The following is a 23,823-nucleotide window of genomic DNA, read 5'->3' on the forward strand; positions in this document are numbered from 1 at the left end:
ATGGGCCCTCTTTTTCACACGACTTGCGTCGTCCTCCTCGCCCTGAACGCCGCTGCCATCCCAGCCTCCATCAGTCCCGAGGACTACGCCGCGGACGAGGCAGAGCGAACGCTCAACAACGAGATCTTTGATGACTACAGGGGGAAAGGCTGCGTGGATGACAGTGGGTTTGTGTACAAACTCGGAGAGCGTTTCTTCCCAGGGCACTCGAACTGTCCGTGCGTGTGTACAGAGGATGGACCAGTTTGTGATCAACCAGAATGTCCCAAGATACACCCCAAGTGCACTAAGGTGGAGCACAACGGATGTTGCCCAGAATGCAAGGAGATCAAAAACTTTTGTGAATACCGTGGGAAGACTTACAAAATCCTTGAGGAGTTTAAGGTAGGATTCGAATCTGTTAATATCTAGTTTCAGCATGTTTTCAAAGCTATAGCTCAAACTTCACACAACATCAGCTTCTTCACAACATAACATAAGCTCAGGCCTATTATAATCAACAGGCCTATTATATATCTACACTATGTTTATTAGAAGTGCAGTTACAGCATGCATGCTAGTGTAAATGAACAGATTTTGACCCCGTGTGTAGTAACAGTGTAGGCCTGCGTGGTTCTGACTCATATTAGGCAGACAGATCTGTGGTAGGCCTACTGCAGATGTACACTATGAGATCATTCTCATCAGCTACAATCTGACACCTTTGAGACATCTGGTCTGGTCTGTTTTAAACTAATGTGGACATAGAAAGCACTGGAGCACACTAACAGGGATAATAGAGATGGCTCTGTCTTTAATGCTTTGCTTTTTCAGCTTCGTGTTTGGTGAATCTCTCGGGCACAGTCCTCTATAATGTAGTTCTTTTTGTTGCCTGCGTATAGTGCATAAGGTACCTACAATTACGTTTTCAGCATGAATAATGGTGTTTACATGGCACAGCTCTGTTGCCAACCGGGAGTGATGGAGCAACCATCTGATCAACAACTCATGCAACACACTGCCAGTTAGGCCTCTGCACCTGCTTATCACAGCGGACTGTCTAAGGCCTTAGTCAGTGTATTACATTGCCAGTAGTAATGGTTGGATAGGGATTTGGAGTGGAGCATGATAAATGATGAATCACCACATGAAGTGTGCAAGTCTTATCAGAGATGGTATAGTTACCAGATTTGTTTAGATGTGTTTCTGATACAGAACCAAGTGGCTATTTTGGCAGAACTTGATCAAATAGCAAGATGCTTGATTTTAGATTTAGAATCCTGATCCATACTTTTTTATTATTATTATTTTTTTTAAAGGATATTATGGATTGCCTTGTTAGGTTTTAGAGGCCAAAGGGAATGTTGTTGACTGTAACACCTTGGACGAACATGAGACAGATATTTTTCTCTCTTGACATATTGAAACATTGTTATAGGTCCATCTACTCAAAACCTTTTGGAATACAGGGATATATGCAAACATAATTTAGCCTAAATTCAATTCATTATCACACAAATTTGTTGTGAAAACCTACTCGCTATACAGTATATTGGAATTTCATGTTTTGGACTGATCCAAGCTATACAGTAGTAAACAGGTATACACTGCTGTGTGTAATAGGATGAGAGTAGAATTGGAAAAGTAGGGCACCACATAGCCTTATGCTCGGAATGCTCCACCAGGACTCTAGTGGCAGGCAGCTGATTAAATACCCCCAAATCAACTTGCCCAATGGACTACTGCAAATAGCAGCTGAAGTAGCTTCACTTATTTCACAGATAGACAGCCCAACGGCAACAGTGGTATTGTACCAGCATTTGATGGAATTGTAGCATTCTTTTCCATCAGTGTATCACAGTGCATTGTTATTCATTTGTAGTCTTTGGTCACCCAGTGCCTGCTGCCAGAAAGAAGAGAGGAGAGAAAGGGAGAGCACGCGATGGAGGATCTGAAAGACCACTGTGGGTGGTCTTCTGGAGAACGCCCCAGTTTAACTAGAACACTCAGCAGTGATGTTTGAAAGTACGATTTAGGACACTAAAAGGTTTCTCAAGATGTTAGCGTGAGAGAGGGATAGAGTTGGGAGTGGGGAAGAGTTGGGCTCATAAATTCCTCTCCGTTACTTTTAGGGTTGGGGAGACTGCACTTTCTCCTCCATCAATCAACATCAAGCAGAATTTGATTAGAGTCAAGCTGGAGGAGACATTTCACCTGACAAAGCAATCCATTTGATTTCTGTGTGCATCAGCTTGCATTTTCATTTTGGTTTAGATTTGGGTTATTCATATTGATTTCATGAGCATGGCAAGCCAATCAATCATGCACGAGAGAGAGAACAAAAAGACTGCTACAGTTTCAGAGGAGACTGTCAGCTCAGCCTCAAACAGATACAGACATATTGTGTGTACATCTGTGACATTCATTTGCATTTAGCCAACAAGAGGTGTCATAGATTACAGGAGAGGCCTGACAATGAGCCTCAATCAGCAGCAAAGCTGCAGTCACCTCATGAGGGCGATTGGCCACATTTTAATCAATTCATTTGCTTTTTGAAATGGATAACAACTGTCAAACAGTGGCTATTACTTTCAAGTGATCGTTCTTTTTTTAGAAGAGACCACTTCAATAATTTAGCCATTTGACATTTCAGTTTTTGAATCTAAATGTTTGACATCATTCAATTTCTGGTCTTAAGTGTGTTTTTTTTATAGAATGAAATATTATGAAATCAACCTTTATCCTGGATGTGACATTTTAGCCAAAGGTCTGCCTATTTGATGCTCTTGTTCTAATGAAATGGCAGATTCCTGTCATCTCGTGATGTGAAGATACCTCAGACATTTGGGCTGCTCTGTGGATACAAACAAAGAGCTCACATCATGCAGAAGTAACACGCCATCCACCTAATTTCACTACCTATCATTTATTTAGAGGAACATACAAGATGCCTCGAACAGGCTGTCTGAGTATTTAAAATGATAATAATAGCCTAATAATAATATGATGGCATGACAATGTCCCTTGATAACATTACTCGTTATTTAATGTCATTAAAGGCATGCAGTCTGGTCTGTACATAAGGTATATATTTAACCTGCAAAATACTTGATTCAGGGTAACAGGGATAAAGATGCATTTTCTCAGTTTTCTGTGCTGTCCTGGTGTAGTGTTGGTGATCCGTTTGGTGGTTGTCCTCTGACCTTCTGGATGAATTGTGTACCTTTCGGCTCAATATACACAATCAGAGCGAGACAGCAGCAAAGCTTTTGTTTTCTTGCCAGTTGTCATTTGATGTGGATCTTGGACGGAGGGACTGTTGGACTAAACTTCAATGAGCTGCCAAAGACTCAGTTGTACTATTCTGGGCTCTGTAATCACGCCTGCTATTTACTCATCCTGGCAGTGGAGCTGACACCTCAGCAGGTACAAATGAGTTAGATGTGACGCTTGTGTTTATTCTGATTTGTCAAAAGCTGCAGGGCCAGTTCACAAATCAAAGGAGCAGAGTAGTATCTTCTGCATATGGTTGATTGGGCCATACCATGGGGGCTTAGTGATCCCTGGCCTTGTCAACACCTATCTGATTAGTTAAAAAAATATTGTGGTCATACTTCATTATTTTTTTAATACAAGTAACAGGGCTAGCAAATGTTATTTACTACGCAACAGATTTTTTCTGTTGTCTTTGCATATCGGAAGCACTGAGGAAATCAAAATTCATAAGACACATGCAATCAGATAACTTGATTTTGGGCACTTGTTGTCTTGTTAATTACCAACATAAGCTCTCATGTGGCTTGGTGGATCTAATCAATGGCATATGATTATGCTTCAGTGATTGTCCTAGAGATCAGTTTCTTAATGAACACAATGCCCTGATGAGCTGATGAACAGAGTATGCTGTACAATGACAGTGTCTGTGTGCTCTAGCTACTGTATGCAACAGGTAGCAAACTGGGCATTTGGTCTTGAAGGATATCAAAGTGAAGCTTTACAGTGCACTGCATTTAGCCCTTGTGGTGTTTGTCAAGCAGTGTTACACATGCCATGAGAAATGATAGATTCTTCAGTCACACACGTCACACTCCTATTCTGCTGAAAACCTGCTGAAAACAACAGAGGACAGTTTGTTTGAAAAGAGAATTCACACAACTTGCACTGGTTTCCTACAGTATAAGAAAAGAACACAGGGAAAGAAGGAGAAAAGAGCAATTAGAAATAGTGTTTGACCACTTACCCGGGATTATTGAAAGGCACTTTAATTATTAATAAAGGAATTATTTATCAGCTGTGAAGTTAATGCAGGAATCGAGATCTTTAATGTTTTTGCCCCTTTTGGGGGGTAAGAATAAGAAATGGTGACCAGCTGTGTAAATGGAAATCAAAGGGCATCAAGGCTCTTGATAGCAACTCCAATTACGAGAAGCCGACAGGGTAACCTTTTGTATGGGCCACGCTGGCATTTCCTCAGCTGTCACCGTAGTGTTTTCTGCCGAGCAGCGCGTTTCCTTGGCTCTGCAGGAAAGGGAGGAGTCCCACAGAGATCAGAATCTCAGCATCCCAAGAGAGTCCATTCAGCTCCGCTCACCAAGGCACCAGGGCATTTCATTATATCAAATGCAAATTACTAGACATTGTTACGGACAAAGAGTTGGTGGAAATGTTACATTGGCACAGCAGTTGGTTGGTTCTCTTTTTCCTATTTGGAATAAGTCTAACAACCACCTTACGCAGATGATGATAGTAGATTTTGTTTGTGGAACAGCCAACAGTTCGGTTCTCAGGACCTTCACTTTGAAGTCTGTGGTAATGAGGAGAAGTAGGCTGTCTGCTGTAAATCCCAAACCGGCTTCTCCACTCGAGACAAAAAGATCAATCATTGGGAACACTGTTGTGCTCAGATGGCCCTGGGAGCTTTGCCACTCACCCTTGGTAGGTGTTTCACCTACAGACTTCCCCACCGGCTGAGGAAGGGACCACTGTTGCTGCCACACCCCCAGCCTCTGGGCCGATGCGAGGGCGGAGCCGGAGCTCTAGGGTGAGTGGACAGGCTGGGGCCGAGATGTGAGCTCCAGCAGCCCCATCTCCATGGTCATCACTAGTGGGGTGGACAACAGGACTCTAAAGCAGTAGAGCGCTCTCATAAAGACCCAGGGTCTTTCTGCTAATGAAAGAGTCATTAAAGAATTAAAGAGCCATTAGGAATATTAATAAGAAAGATGATCATGGGGGGAGGGGGGCAGATTGTCCTAGCATGTGTTTGTATGTCTGTAGTAGTTTGAGTGCTGTTCACTAGAGTGTGTACTGGACAGGCAAGAGAAGACAGGAAGGGAGGAGGCAGAAGATGCTGACGATAATATTCTGAGACAAATACAATCATGTTTCCCTAAAACTGTACCCAACGTGGCAGTGACACTGTATTATCATCTGGGGTACAGCTCTTTCAATAGAAGCAACTGTTCCAACACTGGGTCACATGCTGTTTGCCAGCTGTTTGTTGTAACCCAGCAGATTTCCATCAACTGATAGAACACATGACAATAGATCATTCCAAATGATCGTGGAAATGAGTCATGCAATACAATCATCTTTCATGGCCTCATGAAGCCTCATCAAGATTTATTTGGACATTTTAGTCATGTGGATGTTATAAACGAGGCAAGTCGGCTGAGCTAAAAAATGTAAATAGCCATTTTGTTGGACAAAATGTTGATTACCTTCCTCAGCCTAATATAAGACATTTCCCATCTTCAAAATACCAATGCTATACTTGCTATGATTCACATACATTTTTATATTATGTTAACATTTTTACATATGGTTATTTTTTTTAAAAAAACAAACAAACATGCATTTTATATTTTTTCATTACTTTACTTTAAACTGTTCACTTAAATGTGAGTGTGTTGATTATTAATGTCACTGTAAGTGGCTTAGAACAAAAGCATTTGCTAAGAACCATGTAGAATCCAGTAGATGCTGCTATCCACGGCATCATAGAACTGGTATCAGTATACATGTTCACAATAATATTATACTAAATTAACAATATTTGTTGTTTGCTAATGGTCCAACTAATTGAGCTACAGGACAATTGCCATACACTGTACAAAGTATGCACTTTACCCATATAAACATTACAAAAAATATGCTTTTTACCACAAGCTATACATTAAACACTTGGATTGCATTGTTTTCACTGCACTGGTAGAACTACTGAACAATTTGCAGTATGATGCTTTGTATCCCCTAAGCATATTCATATTGGAAGAGAGAATTCAGCGACAGTGATCACACTCCATATATGCAGAGCTAACGGCACTAATATGCCACACTTGATGTCTTTAACCAAGCCGTAAAGACCTTTGGCAGCAAACAACAATGCTATAATGTAATAACGAGGTGTTAATCAATAGAAATGTAATTCCTGTTATTTCTCTGTCTGTTGCTCTTTCTGAACCTCTGCCTACAGCTTGTACATCATACTGTGATTACCAACTCCTATTCACCACTGACACCTATGTGAGGAAATTGCTATAAAAAGCGTCTAAAATGAGTTGCGTAAATTGATTTTCCAATCCAGTTTGCTGGAGGGAAAAGCATACTTTTAATTTGAAAACCTGATTAAAAGCAAACAAGTAGGCCAAAGATATCTGGTGAACTGGAGCTTATGACTGTGCTCTGAGCAAGTTTCATTAGCGCTCAGGTGAATTTGAACAAAGTGGACAAATTGCTTTGTTATTCTGACTCACATCCAGCTGTCCCCATACAGCACCCACTTCAGTCCTGCCCGGCCTATCCTCTGCCGGCCGTCTTTAGTGGGTCAGCTCCTCCACTACGGATTTTGCTAGCACGCCGTGCTACAGAATGTAATAGACACTTGTTTGTTTGTCCTCAGAGTAGTTTAATTGAAAATTGAACATTTGTTGACAATAGTGGAGGAGAGGCACTTAAAAGAAGGTTAATTGTCAACTGGAGTCTATATTTTAAGCATTGTAAGGTGAATGTCAGTTGTTCATGCGCACAAATTAATTGGTTATGGAGAGACATTTCTAGTCTCAATGCTGTTAAATGACATGAACAGAAATAGCAACAGAAATAGCAACACTTGTTCTGTCCAGCTGATCAACAGCTGTAGACTGTAGAGTACAGTATAGAATGTAGTCTCCGTCTGACAGCAGCACAAATCCAGACTGCAATAACTAGGAGCAACAGCAGTACGATTTATCAGACTGAGGCAGATGAAGAGCAACTTTCAGATGCCAGCCATATTGCGCTGTTGTGTCAAACCTCCCTCCCAATGTATATGGCAATCTGTCAGCTGCGCCTTTCAGGCCTTTGTGCATCCTTGGCTCCCTATACTGTAGCGCCTGAAGCCTCCTGCCAGTCCACAGAATGCAGCACTTGAGCTGTGTGCGGCGTGTGCGGCTCTCTCTCCTGAATAATGCACATTTAGCCCCGCGGCTTCATGAGGCCTCTCTTGAGTTACTGGAAGCCTTGCATTAGGTGTGAAATAGACCTAGCTCACCCCTCATATATCTTTGGCTTTTAATTTTCTGACTGGGGGAAGGTGGAAGAAAATGAAAATGTGACAGCTCTAGCTTATGTGCACACTAAATGCATGCATCACCTTCCCCAGCTTGTCCTGCAGTTAGTGTCTTCCACCCTTAGTGTGCGATCATGCACAGTCACTGCATATGCTCGTGTCGTCACGGGATTTCAACAAGTTCACTTTGCCAGCTTATTGATTAACTTTACAATGATAGATTTGCTGCACAAAAAGTACAGAATGGAATCATGACCTTGAATAATTATGTGATTTCATCCAATTACTTCAGGGGCTAAATTACAGGACATACTCTCTGAAAACTGTACTCTGTATTCTATATGTGTCCAACTGGTAGATGAGGTAGATCAGGGAAATGTTATATTTGCATATTTAATGGCACAAGTCTGAAAGATGACTATGCTGCATTATGAAGCTGGACCACAAAAAGACATCACACTAGAAATGGCTTCCAGTACAGTGTGTAAAATCCAGTGTCTGCGGTGTGCATTTAGCGTGATTAGAAGCCATTCACCTCTAGACATTTGGCAGTGGATCAAAAGCTGTCATCCAAAGCGCTCAAGTCAGCTAGGCACCATATTCATTTACATGTTGAGAATGTTTTGGCATTTGACGGAGCATGATCAGAGGATTCTGTAGTTGCCTGGCACATATAGTGTCTCTTAGCTACCCATATTGTGTGGCTCAGAAATTGCTCCAAAAATATTGTAGTTGATTAGAAATAGTAATCGATAGTGTTTCAAATAAAGTCTATGAATACATTTATGATGCAGACTTGGGACCCTGAAGCATGACCAATCCTAAATTAAAATAAAAAAAAAAAAAACTTTCAGTATGCTGTTTATATCTTTCATTGTTTAATCCATACTAGATGCTGAGGCAAATTAGAGATGGGCTTCATTCCATTTGTCTCTGAAGCAGAGAGTAGAAATAGTCCATCTATCTGAGTGTATGTGGTGCACCGTTCTTATTTAACAGAGACTAGATAAAGCAGGACTACAGTACGCTCTCTCTCTCTCTCTCTCTCTCTCTCTCTCTCTCTCTCTCTCGTACTTGCATGAGTGAGCTCGTTTTCACCCAGATGCTCGGGGCACATTCCTCATGTTTGCTTCCACTTATGGCATTCTGTATCAGACTACATTATTTCTTAAGCCCCAGACCAACTCTGTTCCATAATTTAGTGTATGGTCTAACTGATCTGAATCGCTTATTACAGCAAACCATACTATTTAGATCTGTAATTATTTAAAACAGAGGCAGAGCTGTACATATACCCACGAATGCGTTTATCTCCCAGACTGGCCAAAATGTTTCTCTTGTGTTGCTTCGCCAGCGAACCCAGTGCAATTAAAGATGATCTTCATGGGCAAGTTCACAATCCCCAACCCCACTGGGGTGCGATGCTCTTATCGACAGTGAACAGAGAGGATCATTAGTGTTCAGTGTGCCAATTACACTGTATTCAGAGTTTAAATGCCGTGGCCAATTCCTTGCCTGCCTGGAGTCTGCCCCGTGCCCGCTGCCCCGCTACCCAAACCCGTGACCTTCATCCTCAGGAATCCCACTCCCAGGCGCCCGCCGCGGGCATCATGCGTGTGCGTGAGTCAACAGCCACTCTCCAAATAATTGCCACACTTTAGCCAGAAAGGTTACAGGACCTCAGCACAGGGTGATTTTCACTGGTGAAATACCACAGGACACAGGAACTCAGATATTAGGGTGGATTTGCGTCATTCCATTTTTTTTTTTGTGGTCACCTTTCTCTGATTTGAGGTAATTGTGCTTTTTTAATCTTAAGGATGTAGGCCAGTTGAGCACATGGGGCCAGTTGAGCACATGGGGCTGGTGCTCCTGCAGGCGCTCCAGTCCCTCAGTGGCGCAGCAGTGTCTGCGTTTGACTTCACCTCCGTCTCCCGCTCTCTTAGGCGAGCTCCACGCAACGGCACTCTCATTCTGCACCGCACACTTATCACGCAGGGAATCATATTCAAATGTCAGAGCGCACAATAGAGCCACAAGACACCCAGGATGACTAATGATGGTGGCCTCACATCTCATGTACATACCCATGTCTGCGCAGAGCTCTATGTCATGAGTGTGATATCAAGCCAGACACTGGCCCAGCAGCACGAGTGGGGTGACTGAGGGGGCTTCAGCAGCTCTGTGTGAAACATTATCATACAAACAAATGCCCCATAGCTGTGCAAATACAGTGGACAAGCACAGAGATAGCAGAGAGGTGTTTTTGTTATCATGTCAGGATATTATAATGTGCTCTCTCCAGAGAAAGATACTGTTTGTTTTTACAAGAAATGATCTTGCTAAATTTGTATCCATTTGTTTCCATAAACATGGGAAAAGCTAGAGTGACAGCCTGCAATTTGTGTGGTTACTAACATTATTTTAAATGAAGTCACGTATGTGTCACACACTTACTTAGTCATTCGGTAATTTGTTTTCACTGGAAGACTCATATGAATACAAATGAAAGTGATTCATTCAAACACATCATTCATAATAATGAGGCTATTCAGTCACTAGTAACCATAGGGATTTGGTCTGTAATTTACAAATGTTTTGACTAAGTGTAAATTCTACTACGGTGTTACAGGGAAATGGAACAGATCAAAATGAAAATCAGGAGATGTCAATATTATACATCCAAAATATATCATGTGAATGTAAGCAACTGTGTTTATTTAAATGGTTATTTATTTCAAAGACAAAAAATGCAAATTAAATGAACATGCACACATGAAATCCATTGTATGAATGTGCCATATTTAGTCACGCCCACAAGTTTTCATCTGCAGTGGCTGCTTATAAAAAGCTCAACAACCTTGCTCTTTAGGGCCAATTCATATAGCGTTCAGGGCTGTTGGCTGACTGACTCACCAGTAACGTACTTCGCTCTGTCTGTCTCTCCCCTTCTTTCAGCCCTCGCCATGTGAGTGGTGTCGCTGTGAACCAAATAATGAGGTGCACTGTGTGGTGGCTGATTGTGCCGTGCCTGAGTGCGTCAATCCTGTCTATGAACCGGAGCAGTGCTGCCCCATCTGTAAAAACGGTAAGATGACTCACCCGCCTGTGCACATGGTGGCTCATGAGAGTGTCTTCTGGTGAAGGTCAATTGAGTTTTTATGAATGGTAATGCACTTGGGAAACAGCAAATGAAGAACGTCCAAGTGGTTCTACCTGAATGGCAGTAGTAGCACCACTTGCTTACTGTAAAGCATATAAGCTGAAGGGTACTGTGTCAGTTAGGAGAGCTAAGACATAATCGGCAACAGACACACACACACACACACACACACACACACACACACACACACACACACACACACACACACACACACACACACACACACACACACACACACACACACACACACACATACATACATACACACACCCACGCACACACACCAAATAAACACAGAATGGAGCTGCTGCTTGTTATGACAGTGGCTAAATCATAACATTTAGTACTTGAATGAATCATTGAAGTTATCCTTCGGGTTTGATGAACAGTTTTATGCTGTCTTGTGGATAGGCTGTAGAGTAAACATTGGCCCATTGATTCAGAACATCCTAATTGGGATTAATTGCCCCTCAGGGAATCCTATACCTCTACATGGTCTGAAGTCCTTGTCTGCAATGCCCCGTTCCAAAGTCAGTTATAGGATTCCAATTGCTTCTGATTATGCAACACTGCATCAGGGCACATCATTTGACACAGCAGGCTACATTTGGGGAGGAAATGCCCCCTTTCCGTCATTGCTAGATGATGGCTCAGTAATTCAGTGGTCGTGACTGGGAATAGTGACTGGGAGGCTGTAAACAAAGCAATCATTGTAGGAGTGTGACTTTAACCAAGCATGTCTAAATCAATAAACTTGGCTTTGAGCAGACCTTGCATGGAGGGTGTTTTTTTGTCTTGAGTAAGAGGCTTCTCACGCCTGTTTAGGTAGGCCTGTGATGGTGAAATTGGAAAAGTCCAAATAACTAGTGTTCCTTTCAACTGAATGGCTCAGGGATGATCATGGGTTATCATATTGTGATCCACTCCAACAAGACTGACATAACTGTGTCATGTTTGTGTTGTAACAAATGTCGGAGGCGGTCATGATCAAATGATGCCATGTTGACCTAACCTTCATACATCACGTCTTGCTTATGGAAACCCCCATAATAACACGACAGCTCAAGTCATTGACTTAGCCCTCTGAAAACACATCTACTGAGATGAGACAGTTGTGCCTGATATATTTTAGGTAGAATATTGCAACATCATGTTAACCAATAAATGTTATAGCACCGGTTATATAAACATCATCACACCCTCTTTGGGTATATTTGATGTATATTATGGTTGTGCCCACCTCATAAACTAAAGTGCTACTCGTATGTTGGCTGGTTATTGTAGTAGCTGCCATAATATACAGCCTGCCTCATAAATTCTGTGATTGGACCTTGAAAGTGACATGACTTAATTGTTTTTGTTATGGTCCTGGAAAATGTTTTACATTAAGTCAATACAAAATTGCACTAGCTGTACTTAAGGTACCAATCATTTTAAATCTTGCAAGACTGCTGATTTGCTTGCAAATACAAGGTTGAGGAAGCAGAAGGAAGTGAAAGAAAAAGCCAGACTGTTTAAGATTATGAGATACAATATTATTATAATAGGCAACTCGTTTTGGTATCATCACAGTGTTAATTCGTGTCATTGACATGTGGTCATGGAAATGGCAGATACCATCATAACTGTCTGTCATTTCAACCAGTTGCTTAACTATCCAGTCTGCTGTAAAAAAAATGTGAAAAAGCTTTCATAGCTATTAGCTAAAAACTTTTCTATTGATGACGTTAGTCATCATTACATTAATACACAGGATTAGATGTTAAAATCCATTGTGCCAAAATCCAAGGCAAAAACACATTAAGAAGCCCCTGTCCAAAATTAACTTAAAGAAGCAAGCTAACCACCAATCTGTCAACCAATGGTCACAAACACAAGACAAATGGCCAATCCCACAGCAGTATACGGTATACAGCATGTCATTGGAGTTATCAAGTGGGCACCCTCATTCACCGATGTTTCGTTAAGTTAGGCCCACGACACCTCATGAAGGCTTAACAGTGAAACCAGCGTCCTGGAGACACCCCACTCCATGCTGCCACCATACTACCACATTGCAACAAACCAGCTAGTTTAGCTTGCGCTACATGCTACCACCACAAAATGCCAGGTCGCATTTTGAGTTTTTGAGTTTTCAGAGTTTATGAAAGCCTTTTAGATAATCTACTTGACAGCTGTAGATGGAATCTCGTTATAGCACCTTATAGCACCTGAATTATCAGAGTTCTCAGAGCACTAACGGACCTAAAACTGCATTTAACATATTGTATCCACTGCTGTTATTAAGGCAATGTTTAAAATGTTAACATTCCGGCCTTGCTTTATCTGCCTGACTACTTTGCATAGACTGCATTAGGGGTGAACAGTGCTGCTCTCTCAGTGAAGTTTCTGGCCTCTGGCTACAAACACACAGTATTAATTATTCAGCCAGGGAGAACATTTGAGAGCAACAAAAAACATATTTTCCAGATAATAACAAATGTTCCTGCCTTGCTATGACCTAATGGATGTGCTTGATATCCTATTAAAAATTATCTTGGATCCAGAAACCATTTTCAAAGAAGGCACATTACCATTTTGAATAAGTTCTCATGTGATGACCTTGTGAGACATATACAGCGGTAGCAAATGAATAAATATAGAGGTAAATACATCCCAGATCCCAGACGCTAATTGTGGCTTTCTGAATGGGTGAAACCCATTTCCCCTTGAGAACCCTCAAGCCCTCTTCTGACCTACATCCCTGATATCCCCCATTAGAGCCCATAAAGGAGCTGTGAGGTGCAGCATGCAGAGCCCTGCAGCCCCTTAGTCCCAACACACACATACAAATGCACCAACACACACACACACACACACACACACAAATGCACCAACACACACACATGTTCACACACACACACACACACACACACACATGTTCAAACACACACACACACACACACACACACACACACACACACACACACACACACACACTACTTATTCCTTGTACTTGCCTAAAGCTGGAGAGCACACTAATTCAGGCAGACAGGACACACTGACACCCTGGCGGTGGTGGCATTTTGGAGGGCCTGTTGACGTGCCCACCCCCCGGAGACCTGGTTGGGTCTGGCAGACTGGCCGCTCAGTGCAAGGAGAATTTGGCACAAGTGAAGGAGCTTTAAAAGCCTTTTCCCACAACGCTATGACAGTACACTGTGGCCAGAAGATGTGTGCAAGAAAATTCCAGCCCTCCCTGCAAACCTTATCTAGGATCATTGCAGTCATGCTAGATAATGGGCATACAGACCGCAAATGAGATGGGTTATGACATCTGACACAACTACCCCCCCCCTCCCAGATGATAGTTCACACCTCTCAGAAGTTACCAAAATAAGAAGCCCTGTCTGACCTTACACTGTCACTGTCTTTTCTTTTTCTTATAAGTTAGCAACACCTGGTGCAATCTCAGATGCTGCCAGGTTGCTCTAAATCAGACTCTCTTTCACGGCTCTCTTTGCAGAGATCGAGACCTGACAGCATGTCAAGTGACAGTCAGTCCTCACTGACATTCAGGCAGCTGTCATGTTTTCCTCAAAGCATTCCAAAAACGAGTGCAAAACGCCTGGGCTAAACCTCTGCCTTACTCTGTTTACGACTTTATGCCTTCTTGACAGACTCATTCAGATATACTATTTCAGTGGAGTGAAGGAAAGTGAAAGGTCATTTCTTGTATTACAGTTTTTTTAACTGCTTACATGCAAAATCTTTGCTTGTCACACAATTTTCTAAAACATCATAACCCCACACCAAATATGCAAAACCATAAACTGATTTTCAATGTCAATTTCCTAAAACACATTTTGCAAAACACCACACACAATTCTCAACCAAACACAAGCTTTTATAAACAAATGGCACAGTTATTCGCCACATAATATTCACTGTAATGTACACTCTCTGTCCTCAGTGTACCAACACTCATTATTGTACACCATCTTACCTTTGGCTTAGTATAGAACTAAGAATATACGTACTCTATACTGTATATAGTATAGACCCTTTCAATTGGATTTCAATTGGATATCCAGTTGAAATGTTCAGAACCAATGCAGATACTTTGAAATGGAAATTAATTGGACTTAATTGGTTTCTGTGCATCCGGAAATGTCTTAGAAACACACATGTTTGTCTCTGCAGTTGAAAGGGTCTATAGGCCTATGAATACATACAGTAGTCAGTAATTTATTTTCTTTGGAAATACAGTCATTTCTGTCTTTGGCAAAAACATTTTTTTTCCAAAACACCAGGTACATCTGGTGTTTTTTGTAGGCTGTATAGTACTGTATTCACAACAGCATTTTTTTATATATATATTTTAAACCCACACTATTTTTGGTGTCAATATTGCTTACATGTTTACTGTATATTTCAGTTTATCTCTGTAGATGACTTTCACACTTGGATGGTAATATACTACATAAAAGCCCATGAAAGACAGAAGAGCTTTAGGTCCAAAATATCATATTATGACAAAAATGTCCGTAATGTGAGGTGAATGCTTGCTTTAGAATTGTTGTTTGTCTGTTTGTCATTTTGCTGTAGATTTGAGGCATTTTCCAGTTTGTGTGAGCAATAGTAGGTTTTACGTGTAGAGTTGTAGAGAGAAAAATAAACTAGACTGAAATAGACAGTGTAAACTGTAATCTGTCACTTTCAACAGTGATTGCTATATTTTGTCATGTGTCATCATTCTGTCTACAATTAGTCAATAAGGTTGTCAGGTGGATTACTTAAGGGTACCTGGTGTGGCTGGCTGGCAGGATAACAGTTTGCCCATGGCAAAGGGATAATGTGTCCTTGCTTTCATGCCAGTCATACCGCTGCTGGCCTCCTTGTTAGTTTAGTTTAGAATTTAGTATGTGCATCATGCCACCCGCCCGGGAGGATCTATCAATTGGATTTCAGCCGTGCTAGCTCCTCGCAGTGCACCCCTCAGTGGTGTCTGAACAAGTGATTGTTTATATTAAAATCCCAACAAACAGTTTGAGACATCACATGGAAAATCTCTCTTCAGAATGTCTGGCACAAACGGGATGATGTCTGTCTGAACAACTGCAGTTAAAAATCAGTGGTAATCTTCCAGCCTCGGGCTATATATAGACTTGCAGCTCTGGTGTGAATTGGAGGCAAAAACGTGTTCAGGGGCTTATTTAGGGGACCAAGTTATGTTCATTACTTTTTTATCCTGGTTTCCACTCAGTGGAAATCCCTGCTTGGTTTTGAGTGAGATTCAAAAACAGTAAAGAAAGCCCTCTGGACAACCAAAATGTTAATCTCCTCACAGACAACAGGTGTTACTGTCTGAAATGAGAATGTGTGATTATGAAGTGCATGCATTGTCTGGGGAGATGTATTTTTAATGTCACAGTATTTGAACCAATACTTTTTTATAAACATTTTTTTCTCCAAAACAAGGCCTGCTGTGTACCAGAAATTGTACTTGTAAATTAAATTAAATTAAACCTGTAAATGTATATAGATAATCGGCCCATTAAAAAGGCAGCTGCTTTGTTTATGTTTGAATCCAACACCTGGGACCATGAACATTTATGAATCTGTGTCATATCAAAATGGAAGAGTGATATTATGAAAATGGAGCGAGTGATAGCAAAATGGAGCACAGATAATTCAGACACTCAGATATGATATGCTGTGGTGTCTTCAGATATAAAATTATGTATTTCTCAGTAAACTACAAGATGTTGTATTTCTGAGTAAACTACAAGATGTTCTCATTCCAAGAGAAGTACAGATAATGGAGGAGACTATTTGAAAGCTTTTCATAAGTGACTAAATAAATCATGAAAACACTATACAGTATCTTTAAAACATTTAAAGCATTTTTTTTTTTTTAAATCTTAGGGCTGTCAATATAATGCAATTTTAGTTCACGGTTGTGAACTGTTATTGCTGTATAACCAAACTGTGGTTAAACATCTAATAGTTTTTTTTCTGTTCATTTTGTGCCACTAGGATAAGCACAATCCAAACAAAACAATAGTTTAATAATGCACATACCCCTTATGAAGAGGAATGGCCCTAATGAATATATTGACACTTAACAGCGGAATATATACATAATGCTACTACAACTAATAATAATAATAATAATAATACATAGCCTAGAGAATACTGTACATGTCTACATTTTTGGCTTTGCAAACAAAACTTGCACATTTGCAAGTTGCAAAATCACTTGAATATATAGTATTACACAGACCTAAGACTGTAGAGCACTGACACAGACAAAAAAATATGCTCGGAAACATGACATTTCTATTATTTTCATCAGTTTGTTTATACAGAGGAATGGAAATAAATCAGTCTATTACGCAAAATGATTGCAGCCGGCCCAAATAATCGATTTTGTTTTGTAATTGTGACAGACCAAACCATTCTGTCAATATGTATGAATATCAGTGTGTAAATGTAATACTCATCAGAGAGTCCAGCACTTCTACTGTAGATGGTAGACAAAGCACTAAGATCACACACCAAATCAAATGCCGGATTCATTCAAGTAAGTGTACCCAATTTGGAGGAGATTGCTGTCATGTGAAACCCATAGCACTCAAATGAACTGAACGAGGCACTGAAGAGCAAGAGACTGAATAAAAGGTTAGGTGTTGGTGCCTGCAGTTGTATAAGACACAGCAGCATCTTAAAGAACAGGAAGTTATACAAAATGTTTTTGGTGTGGATGATGTTCATAATAGGAGAGCAAGTCCTTTGTGGCATTCCTAAGAATAGTCTTTGTGGCATCGTCGATCATTTTCATTCAAGAGTTGGTTAATGATGCAGATATTTGTCTTAACTCTACACCCACAACCCCCCTGGAGTATATTACTGAGGTCTTACTGATGACAATGCTCTCTGACAATTACACACCTCCTGCTTTAACACCATCCATAATTATAAAAACAATCAAACAGGATTGTGTTTCAATGAATGAGTGAATAAATGCACTTATACCCGTTCAATACTCACAACAATTCAATAACAATACTTATTTATCAAATGTGTATCTTTAAGGTATTTTGAGATAACATCTGGATTATTGTACTGTACTGTACCAATGGTGCCTTTTAGATAAAGTTCAGACTCTTTGTTGGCGTGTGTGCCTTGGGATGGATAAGCCATGTTGTCAATATTCCCACTAACATCCTCTCATTTTTCACAATCCAACTGAATTATTCTCATGACAAAACACTAGAAGAGAATGACTTAGAAGCACCATTAAGGCATCATCATCAAGAGAGTCAGTCTGTCTGGTTTCATGCAGCAACACAATTGAACTGTTTGCAAAGCTTGAAAGCTGCTGGGAGGAAATGGAAGGGATAGCTTTTTGTGTTGTGGAGGTGCCCATGCAGACTAGTGCGACTAACACCAGCTCCCTGCTGCCTGTGTAGTGTGAGCACTGAGCAGGGGCGGCTCCAGAGCCGGGGCCCAGTGCACTTGCCAGCGCGGCTACTTGCCAGCGTCCTCAGCTTGCAGCGCATTAGAATGCAAAGTGTTCTGTGTCAGGGGAGGGAGGCGCGGGAGGGAAGGAGAAAGAGCTTTAGTGTTGCAAAAACAAGCCCATCGGTGCATGCCCATGAAAAGATCCCACTCCTCTGTTCTGACTTCAGAACTCCCCAGGGTCCCCTTCCCGCCGCTCCCATGCCATTCCCTCCAAGAGGAGCCTCCCGAGAGCGCTTTGTGTTTTTTCTCTCTCCCCACCCTTTGTGTTCGCTCTCTTTTAATTCTCTCTCTCTCTCTCTCTCTCTCTGTCTCCCTTTTTCTGTCAGTTTTCCATTCACCCGTTCGCACGCTCACACTCAGCCAGTCTCTTCTTTCTCTTCCCCTGTGTGACAGGTCCAAATTGCTTTGCCGGAACAACGATCATCCCAGCCGGCATCGAAGTGAAGGTGGACGACTGCACCATCTGCCGCTGCCACAGTGGGGACTGGTGGAAGCCCGCGCAGTGCCTGCGCCGCGAGTGCCTCAACGGCCAGTCGTAGACACTCGCCCAGGACCGCAGGGGGAGAGGACGGACGCACGGACGGAGGGAGGGACGGAGCGACGGACGCAGCGGCGGAGGGAGAGGGGGAGAGAGGAGGTGGATCGCAAGGCAGCTCCATCGGAACAAGGGACACACTCCCCTTGCGAGAGACTTGATGGACTGACTGGCAGGAGCACAAATTCTTGTCTACACACAGATTGCTGAATGAGCTGAAACTGACACGCACACACACACACACACACACACGCGCGCGCACACGCCTGCACTCTCACACACACACACACACACACACTACCCATCATTTCAAAGCGTGGAGTAATCCAAGTGGCGGGCTTCGCTAAAGACTTTATTTTTTCTGTAATATTTACTGGCACATTTTTATGACTTGCTTATGCTGCTTAAAACACACACAATGTTTGTATATTTCACCCACACGTCCCTCTTCTTACTACTGCCGCAGCACTGATGTCCATGCGTTCTGTGTAGGTCATTTGCTTGTTCTGAGTGTCAAAGCTGTGCTGAACGAGGGGAGAGTACTATATCTTTATCTTTCTGACAAAGATCACAATGGACTGTTGTGCAACATGATTGAGTTACACTGTGTGGGGAGGGAGAACATGAAGTGTCCTGGTTTCTAAGTGGCACATTACCATCGTCAGGAAGCACACCTCCCTCTAAACTAGGGGACTGTACTCGCTTGTGCCCCTAGATCTGAGGGAATCTTTAATGTAGCACTTATTCAAAAAAAAAAATCAGTAGCCGCGCGTCTGAATATTCACTATAAATATGCTTTAGGTTTTTGTGTCAAATGAGATGCTAAGCCCATATGAACTTCATGGTTGATTTAAGATGTGGATCTCCTGTGGGGAGTTGGAGGAGAGTACTTGTTAAGAACAAATAAGAGAACAAAGGCAGTCTGAATCACTTAATGCTGGGGATGAGGGGCTTAGATGAGGCAAGACGGGGTAGGGAGGAGAGCAGCGAGAGGTGATGCTGTAAATAAGAGCCTTCACACTTAGTTAGAGGAAGAGCTCAATGCTGTTGTTAGCAACCGCAGCAGTTTCTGGTCATTTCGGTCAAACCTGACCATTTATTTGCGTGCACCATCTCAACTAAATGCGGTGTGGTGTGCTGTGCTCATACAAATTTAATTGGCTGTCTTTTGGAAGTCTCTTAAATGCTTATCTGAGCTGGTGTCAATTTTTTCAACTGTGAATTATGGAGCCCAGGAGAAATGTTCACAAAATATATGTGAAGTATTTCAGATACCTTTGACCTACAGGAGATTGAAGGTGATCTGCATATAAAGACAATGGGCTTCGGGGGTGGGGAAGATAGAAAGAAGCCAAAGACTGAGCACAGATGATAGAAACAAAATAAATAAAGAAATGGAGCAGTGACTGTCATAGCGACACTGAGCGCTGGATCTCTCAAAGCTCGTTTGCTTGTTTTGTTGCTTGGATAAGCAGGAGCGTGCAAAGAGACCTCCAGATTATCGATGCCTCAAACATCTATTGTGTGATGGTGAAACACGCGCCATTTGATAATCAGCCAGCATCAACAGCATCAACCTCCAGTGCTCTCTATTCATTTAGAATGCCCTTGTTTTTCTCCTCTAATTCCAAACAAACAAAAATATTCTTAAAGGGTAACAGCTTGAACTTGTTATTTAAGCAATTAGCGTGCCTAAAGCTGGCTCCTTTAATTTCCCTTAATCAGGCAATATTCTGTGATGAATTAGCCGCCTCTGCTCTCAACACTGGAGCCCAGCAGACAAGAGCTCTGGTGGAGTGGGGCTGGGTGGGGAGGAGTGGAGGGGAGGGGAGGGGAGGGGAGGGGGAGCTCTGAAACAAGGGAAACGCCGGCGCATGGAGGTTGCCTCAAAGCTGCATTTAGAAACGCTCCCTTTCATCCTGCCAGCCTAAACCCACAGCTCGCAGTAAATTTCAATTTCAAACTTGCAGTACAGGAGGGAGGCATCACGTGAGGTTCCACAGCACCTGCAGATGTGCAGATCTGCTCCTGTCGGTTCTACCAACAATGGATTTCCTTTATTCTCTTTCCTCCTGGTGTTTGTTCAAGCAGAGCCTTAATATTGCATTGCAGCACAGATCAGTGGACAAAGTCATTAGTTAGGATAGGCCAAGGCTGCGCTCATAGATCCACGGGTTCAGACTGTGCGTGAAGGCGACCACCTCTAACCAAACCTGCTCCCACATCCATGGCTTTTTCCACCATGATAAATACCAGTCATTAATTCAAAGGCAAATTCTGCTAATCCCAAGTGATTCATCATGCCTTTTTCTCAGCAGCCGAGAATTCATCCCTGTTAACCTTTGAGACCCTTTTACACAGCGCTGATGGATGAACTAGTCAATAAAAGATCCAGGCTTTTGGTAATGAGACAAAAAATAATGCAAAAATCTTATCCCTTAAGAGGCGGCACATTTGATGTGTACAAAGTAGCCACGTCCACAGGATTCTCTCTCTCTCCTCTATCCCATTGCCCTTCAAGGCCACCTGCATCTTCTCCTCATATCCTCCCAACCCAGATTAGATCTCACACAGGAAATATCTTTGTCTATCTAGTAATGACACAAGAAAAAAAAGGGATTAAAAAAGAAAGGGGAAAAAAATCTACCCAGAATTCTGTGTGGTGGCTAATAAGTTCACTGAGTTTTAATCAAATAGCCTGCACTTTATAAAAGTCTTTCATTGATGTAGTTTTAATTCACACGTAAGAAGTGAAAGAATGAGAAATGAGGATGGTGCAAGAAGCACAGGCTTGATTCCAGATCAGATGTTTGGATTTGAGGCAGAAACACGCTGGTCATCTTTGTGCGGCTCAGTTTGAAGCCCGAATGCCGAACAGACCCCACAGCTGCAAAACAGAACCACAGCTGAGGCTTGCAAACATGCTATATTTATCCCATTTTTCTGCCAGTCTCGCGCTCTCGCCTGGTTCACCTCCCCAGAGACACACTAGCCAGTGCAGCCATAGGAGGCCATCGGAGTGGACATGCTAACCATCGCTGTTCCCTGCTCCAACAGCCAGACTAAACTACAAACCCTGTTGTACCAGAGAGAGATCTTTTCACTCCAGTTAACGTGTTAGCTACATTAGGGACCTACATGCTAAGTCATTGCATAAGAGGCTATTCTGCACAGTGGACTCTCAGTGAAACACAGAAATGCCCAATGTAGCAGGGTTATACTATTGACTCTCTGGCTTGTTCAAACACTATTTAATGATAAAACAGCAGTTTTGTTTCAAGACTGGACACATCTTTTACATATGTATAGTTTAGTTACAGTTCAATTTATGTTTCATAAAGGTCCAAGGAACAGCTATTAAAACATTTCCATTCATTACAAATCTTTTTTGTCCCTTTCTCCATTGACAATCATTCAGGGAACAGCAGGATGTCTAGACTCTTTGACAAGTCACACATTGTCACCCAGCAAAATATTTGGTTCATTCTCAGTTCCATGCAGCGCTTTTGCTCCTGGGTAAATTTGAAGATGATCTGTTGAAGCAGTCTGTCTCTGGTGTCTCTTGGTTCCATTTTTAGCGGCGGACTATAGTCTTTTGTGCATAGGAACACGAACATGTGCACTCCCTTCCCCTCTATCTAAAGTGAACATTTGCTTCTTTGCTGTCCATTTTGTAGATGTGAAAGTTTCTTTTCTTGAGACACCGACTTACTGTAGCTGGAAGCTATTAAAGATTGTTCTCTTTTTTTCCTACATGAAACTGTTACATGAAGTGTGCCTGAAAACCAACTATAAATTCTATCCAAGGTGTGAAGGAAAAATACTGTTAACAGATTTTATTATTCATAGCAACTAAATGTTATTATTAAGAGGTTGAACTGTTATCATTTAATAATATAACATATAAAATATACACATAAGATGAAAGGCTATATACTATTTTTCATTTGAAAAAGACAGATTAAAGGTTTGGTATACATATTGAGAATATACATAGAAAAACATATTTGTGTTGAAACTAACCAAACCCTTTGGTTTTATTGGTTCCTAATTAAAATAACCCTTTGGTGCCCTTCACATGTACAAAACTGTAAATATCTTAAAACAGTCAATATGTATTCTGCATTGAGAGGTGGAGACAAAAAAGAAATGTGTATTATTTATGAAGACAAAAACTATTTTGTTAAATAGACTGGATAAAGTGTTATTCAACAAAAAAACTAACAAAAAACCAACTGTGAGTGTGTGTGCGCCTATTTATTTCGCTGACTCTCCCACTTCTTAAACACAGAAGTTGAAGTAGCAGTTGCTCCAGCCCTCCCCTCCCCATTCTGACAGCAACACAGGCTCTGACTGAGAGCGCACTGATCAGATACTGCAAACACGCACAATTTCTCACCGCTGACACCGGCACTATTTCACATCAAGACATTCATTTACGTAGCAAAGCATCATGTCCCAGCACAGCTCGGGCCGCGGCAGAGGGAGTGCAAGTGGGACATCGCTCTCCGCCAAATCCTGCCAACGCCAGCCAAAGAACTCTGCAAGGGGTCAGGACTCTGGACCGCGCCGCCCAGCCGTCCTGCGCCCACTCCACCTCCACCTGCGTCCGCACCTGCACTGCTGCACCATTAGTCTAACCTGACCCAGTCTCCTCATCCGTCCTTGTCCCCGTAAGTCTGAGAGCAGCCCGAGGCACCGGTGCAATAGAAGTGACGACCCGAGGCAATCCTGGAGGACTTGGAGCCGATTGGTTTTCCCCCCAGAGCCAGGTGGAGAGAGGCCCGGCCTCCTCTTCCCCCGTCCCATGCAGAGGTCCTTCACTACCTTTCCAATTCATCACCCGTCTCAAATCCTGTCCTCACCACTAATTGCCTCCCTCCACCTCCTTCCAGAAAGAGGGCAAAGCAATTTAATGCAGCTCACGGCAATCAATAGCAATTAGGAGCATCCCTGACTAATCCGAATGAAAGCAGCATCCTGGGAGATGGCCAGAGAGGACCTCAGGAGCTCGGCCAGAAATCGGCCCAACTTTTTTTTCCCCCTCCCCAAACAAAACAAATGGAAAAGTTGTTTGTTTCTTTTGAAGAA

At 42.1% G+C, this 23,823-nt stretch overlaps 1 protein-coding gene across 1 annotated transcript; it reads left to right on the forward strand.

Annotated features, from left to right (window-relative positions):
• Nucleotides 1-18,736, forward strand: vwc2l (von Willebrand factor C domain containing 2 like). Its single transcript, XM_062533606.1, has 3 exons — nucleotides 1-384; nucleotides 10,487-10,616; nucleotides 18,591-18,736. The coding sequence occupies exons 1-3, from the start codon at nucleotides 1-3 to the stop codon at nucleotides 18,734-18,736; spliced, it is 660 nt and encodes a 219-aa protein (XP_062389590.1).
• Nucleotides 18,737-23,823: the final 5,087 nt, after the last annotated feature.

Source organism: Sardina pilchardus, chromosome 4 (assembly GCF_963854185.1).
Source record: "Sardina pilchardus chromosome 4, fSarPil1.1, whole genome shotgun sequence".
In the NCBI taxonomy this organism is placed as follows: Eukaryota; Metazoa; Chordata; class Actinopteri; order Clupeiformes; family Clupeidae; genus Sardina; species Sardina pilchardus.

Bases quoted from the DNA above. Each gene is read 5' to 3' on its own strand.
- vwc2l (XM_062533606.1), top strand. From the start codon at position 1: ATGGGCCCTCTTTTTCACACGACTTGCGTCGTCCTCCTCGCCCTGAAC. The intron at 385-10,486 runs GTAGGATTCGAA...CCCTTCTTTCAG, and splicing joins AAATCCTTGAGGAGTTTAAG to CCCTCGCCATGTGAGTGGTG. The intron at 10,617-18,590 runs GTAAGATGACTC...CCTGTGTGACAG, and splicing joins CTGCCCCATCTGTAAAAACG to GTCCAAATTGCTTTGCCGGA.